This window comes from Alligator sinensis, unplaced genomic scaffold, assembly GCF_000455745.1.
Source record: "Alligator sinensis unplaced genomic scaffold, ASM45574v1 scaffold1845_1, whole genome shotgun sequence".
Lineage (NCBI taxonomy): Eukaryota > Metazoa > Chordata > Crocodylia > Alligatoridae > Alligator > Alligator sinensis.
The window spans coordinates 61,473-65,425 of record NW_005843407.1 but is presented as its reverse complement, the minus strand read 5'-3'; the positions used below and the strand labels follow the sequence as shown (position 1 = coordinate 65,425).

The 3,953-nt window shown below is 49.3% G+C and overlaps 1 protein-coding gene across 4 annotated transcripts in view; it reads left to right on the top strand.

The window, feature by feature from the left end:
• Positions 1 to 3,953, top strand: part of LOC102378112 (guanylyl cyclase-activating protein 1-like) — a 14,492-nt gene that overhangs the window by 2,729 nt on the left and 7,810 nt on the right. For 2 of the 4 annotated variants that reach the window (XM_025195115.1, XM_006038586.2), the window contains exon 1: positions 3,038 to 3,235. The exons of 1 other annotated variant lie outside the window; for it this stretch is intronic. In XM_025195115.1, the coding sequence (XP_025050900.1) occupies positions 3,038 to 3,235 (198 nt within the window). Of the gene's footprint in view, positions 1 to 540; positions 558 to 3,037; positions 3,236 to 3,953 lie in introns of those variants that run through there. One more of the 4 variants, XM_025195116.1, reaches the window with a different exon arrangement.

Below are 3,953 nucleotides of genomic sequence, written 5' to 3'. Positions count from 1 at the left end.
GCCTAACAATAAAATAATATATAATAGATATAATTAATATATAATATATAATAATATAATGCAATATATAATGTATAATGTATAATAATAATGATAATAATAATGATGATAATTATAATATTAATATTATATTTTTATAATAATTATATTATAATTGTATATATAATTATATATTATGCAAATTATAATTATATAGTATAATAATAATAATAATAATAGTAATAATGATAATAATAATAATTATTATTATTATTTGGCTCAGGTTCAGGTTAATTGACTTGATGTTACCCAAGCCATCCAATTGCTCTTTTTGAATACAGGTGCAATATACAAAATCTTCTAACTTTCTGGTATATTTTAAGACATACTAAAAATAGTAGCGAAAAGTCTACCACAGTTCTTTTCGGACTCTTGGGTGCAAGCAATCTGGGTTTGATGACTTAAAATGTTTAGCATTTCCTTAATTACTGCTGGACTGGAAGATACCGCCGCACCCTTCCGTCTATGCTGTAAGTATACTCTCCTCCTCCTCCTGAAGACATGACTGCATCTGGATGGTCTTTTAGCAAAATCATCCTTTTCCTAATGGTGGAATCCCAGTTTTGATTGGGAGGAATTTGTTTTTCTTTAGCTTTTGGAAGAGACACCTCTATAGATTGAAGGCGGGGGTTGTTCTGTTTGCCCATATCACTGGGGTAGACCTTTGTGTGAAGTTTGAATACTTTTAGCTGGCATTATAGTCATTTTAGTTTGCCTTAGGGTTGAGTTTGAGTTAGGCCGGGCTAGCCTAAATGAGGCTGACAATACAAAAGAAACCGAGTCCCGGGCAGACTTTCCTTGGAAAGTCGAGCTCAGCCGGATCGGGATGGGTGAAGGTTGGTACCTTCCAGCCGGACCATAATGTAACACAAGAATGTCGCCTTTCTGCTCATATTTGTCTCGTCTGCATCGAGCGATGTTGTAAGCCTCTGTCTGAGGAGAGGGCTAACAAGAGGCTCCATGCTCTGAGACGGGCTCGTCCGGCTTCCCATGTGCAGACGTCATGAAGAGCCAACCCCTCTTAGGACTTAGCCTCTGAATTTGGGCAAGACCTCTCCAGCGCTGGCCACCTGTTAGCAAGTCAAAGGGTTTTTAAGCTGTAGTGCTGCTCGTGTCTCCTGGATTGCTGTAAGAACATCTAGGTGGAGCGTGTCGTTGTTAATTTGCTAGCAATGTTCGTGTTTGCTAAAATGTTAATGAACTTCTCTTTGGCATTCATTCCACTGGACGACCCACTCGCTGAAGAACAGGAGCAACCCGTGAACACCTAAACTTCCCCCGGGTCAGCACTTGTAACCAGGTCGTCATCACTGGGCACCAGGCAGTCACCAGCATCTAGGCAAGGGATTCATTCACCTTTATCATTCGTAAAGGATCCCAGATAGTTATCTCCTGGGTACTATGCCCGTTCTGTTAAAACATGTTCATCTCTACCTTTTCGACGCTCCAGGAATGTTTTCCTGCGAGCGGTCTGAGACTCCGGAGCAAAGTCTCCCACGACGTATGTTTTCTTTCCACTCGTTACAGACAGAGTTATTTTTCCTGTTCCCTGGTCTGATCTGGAGGCCTGAATAACCCTCGTCTGTCCCTCCTCTGGGTTTTGTTAGTTGGCTCACGGATCCATGTCATTCAGGACCCGTTCTGAGCGCCCAAGAGCTCTGCCTTTAACAATGCTACCCCTCATCCATCTTTGCCCACTCTGTCCTTCCTAACCAGGTTATTACTGCTGTTTTTAACATTCAAGTCATGCAGTTGGGCCAGCTGGTATCAAATTGGTTTTCATCAATAAGACTTTCCTGTTCTGTTGGCTCGTGACCCAAATGCCCAGCACGAGACAAATGCAGCACTTTGTCTCTCTACAGTCTTTCCTGCGTTGCTCCAGTACGCTCACGAGAAGCTGAGTCTGTGTTTGTACCGTACCCTCCCCGCTTAGCATCGGTGCTTGTGCTGCTAGCAGGGGTAGAGCCAGGAACAGCAAGTGCTAGGACAGCAGCCTTGTGTCTTTTGGTGCCCCTCAATGCAGGAACTGGCGGGTGGGTCTTGATGATAATCCCAGATGAGATATTATCAAAGTTGGGGGGATTGATTATCCCCTGGCCCAGGTGCCCCTGCAAACGGACACACAACCCTGCCTCCTCGCTTGACCTAACCGCATCGCCACTGCATGCTCCACTGCCTTGGGGCCTCCGACACCGTCACCGGGACCCGAGGGCTGGACATCCAGCAGTATCAAGCCAGCTTCAGATGATCCCTGTTTCATGCTGTTGGATTTTAAACCCTGGCCATGGAGAGCGTAAAAGCACATGTAAGCAGGCCAGCAGGATCGTCACCACGGGGCTCGGTGTCAGAGCCCACTGCAAACCTGGAGGGACGCTGCTCGTTTGTCCCAGTGCCCACAGTCATGAAGGACACCATAGAAATACTGCATCGCCTGCCAGGGGACTGCACAGGGACCTGCCTGTGAGGACGGGAAGAAGGGCTGGAACGAGGAAAATCTCATTCCGGCCTCTCGTGCCGATGCTGTCCTGTCATATTGTGGGAGTGCAGTGCTGCAAAACCGGGCAGCATTTTGTAGACAGTTACTCAAGATTTCTAATAAGGAGTCAGGCTCCCTTCAGCCGCCGAGGGAAGCAGGTCACCTCAGCCTTCAGGTCTTGCTATTTCGGAGGCTGCAGAAGAAGGGTTGAGAAAGCTCACCGGGTGCTGGCAAGAATCCTGGTGCCAGCATCTGCTTAACTCTTCTGATTTGACTCCTGAAATAGCAGCGCTTTGCTAGATCATCCCATCTTTCTTCCCTCCTGAGGAGACTATTTATATCATCGAGACCTTCAAGTTTCTAAGTCAGCATCAAAGCGGATTAAAGATTGCAACTGGCTGCTGGGAAGGTATATCCATCACTTAAGCGAGCGCGACGCGGGGAGTGAAGGGGGACGGCATCAGACAGCCGCTGCAGCGCTCGCAGCAGGGGTCCGAGGCCTCCCCGCATCCCGTCGCGCCGATGGGGAACAACAGCACCTCCACCGTGGATGACCTGCAAGCGGTCGAGATCCACCACTGGTACAAGAAGTTCATGACCGAGTGTCCGTCCGGGCAGCTGACCGAGCACGAATTCAAGCAGTTCTTTGGGCTGCGGGGGCTGGATCCGGAGGCCAACGAGTACATCGAGCAGATGTTCCGCACGTTTGATATGAATAAGGTAGGTTTGCAGCCCGGGGTGGGGGGAAACTGAGGCAGCTTGGTCCTGCATGCTGAGAAGCTGATGTATCTGGGTGGGTGCTGTCACCACCAGCAATTTGCCTTTCCGGCCTCCGGCAGCACACAACAGCACAGTGTTAGGGCACCGCGGCGAAGGCATGGGGATACCAGAGAAACGGGGGGGCATGTCGTGGTTTTGGTGCTTCATTGTCTCTCTCCGTTGTCCCTGCCCTGACCGCGTCTGCCTCCTGCCCAAGTACCGGAAAGAGGAGCACCTCCAAGGGCTGCAGGGACTATAATAGACTCGTTATTGTGCTTACAGAACGGGGCTATTTCCAGGCCCTCGGGAACAGATGTACAGCGGTAGTAGTCCTCAGACCAGGAGAGGGAAGAAGAAGCCTGGGGGACAGGATCATATTAGCAGCCTGCATTGGGAAGGTTTTGGGGAGTCAAGGGACCCCAAATCTTCTGTGGGCACGACAGTTTATACCAATGCTGAGATGTCCGTTCTTGCTGCCGCTCTTTTCTGCTGTTCTTGGAAAGACCCAGCCCTAAACCGCGGAGCAGGGGTGGACCCAGGATTTCCCCATGGGAAAGCACCAGAGCTGCACTGGGCTGCACTGGGCTCCGCTGGGGATGGGGACAGGGGCTGCAGCAGGGCAGAGAGCAGTTCCCCCCTCCATGACCCACCCCGTGGGAGGAGGTGAGGGGACGGGGAT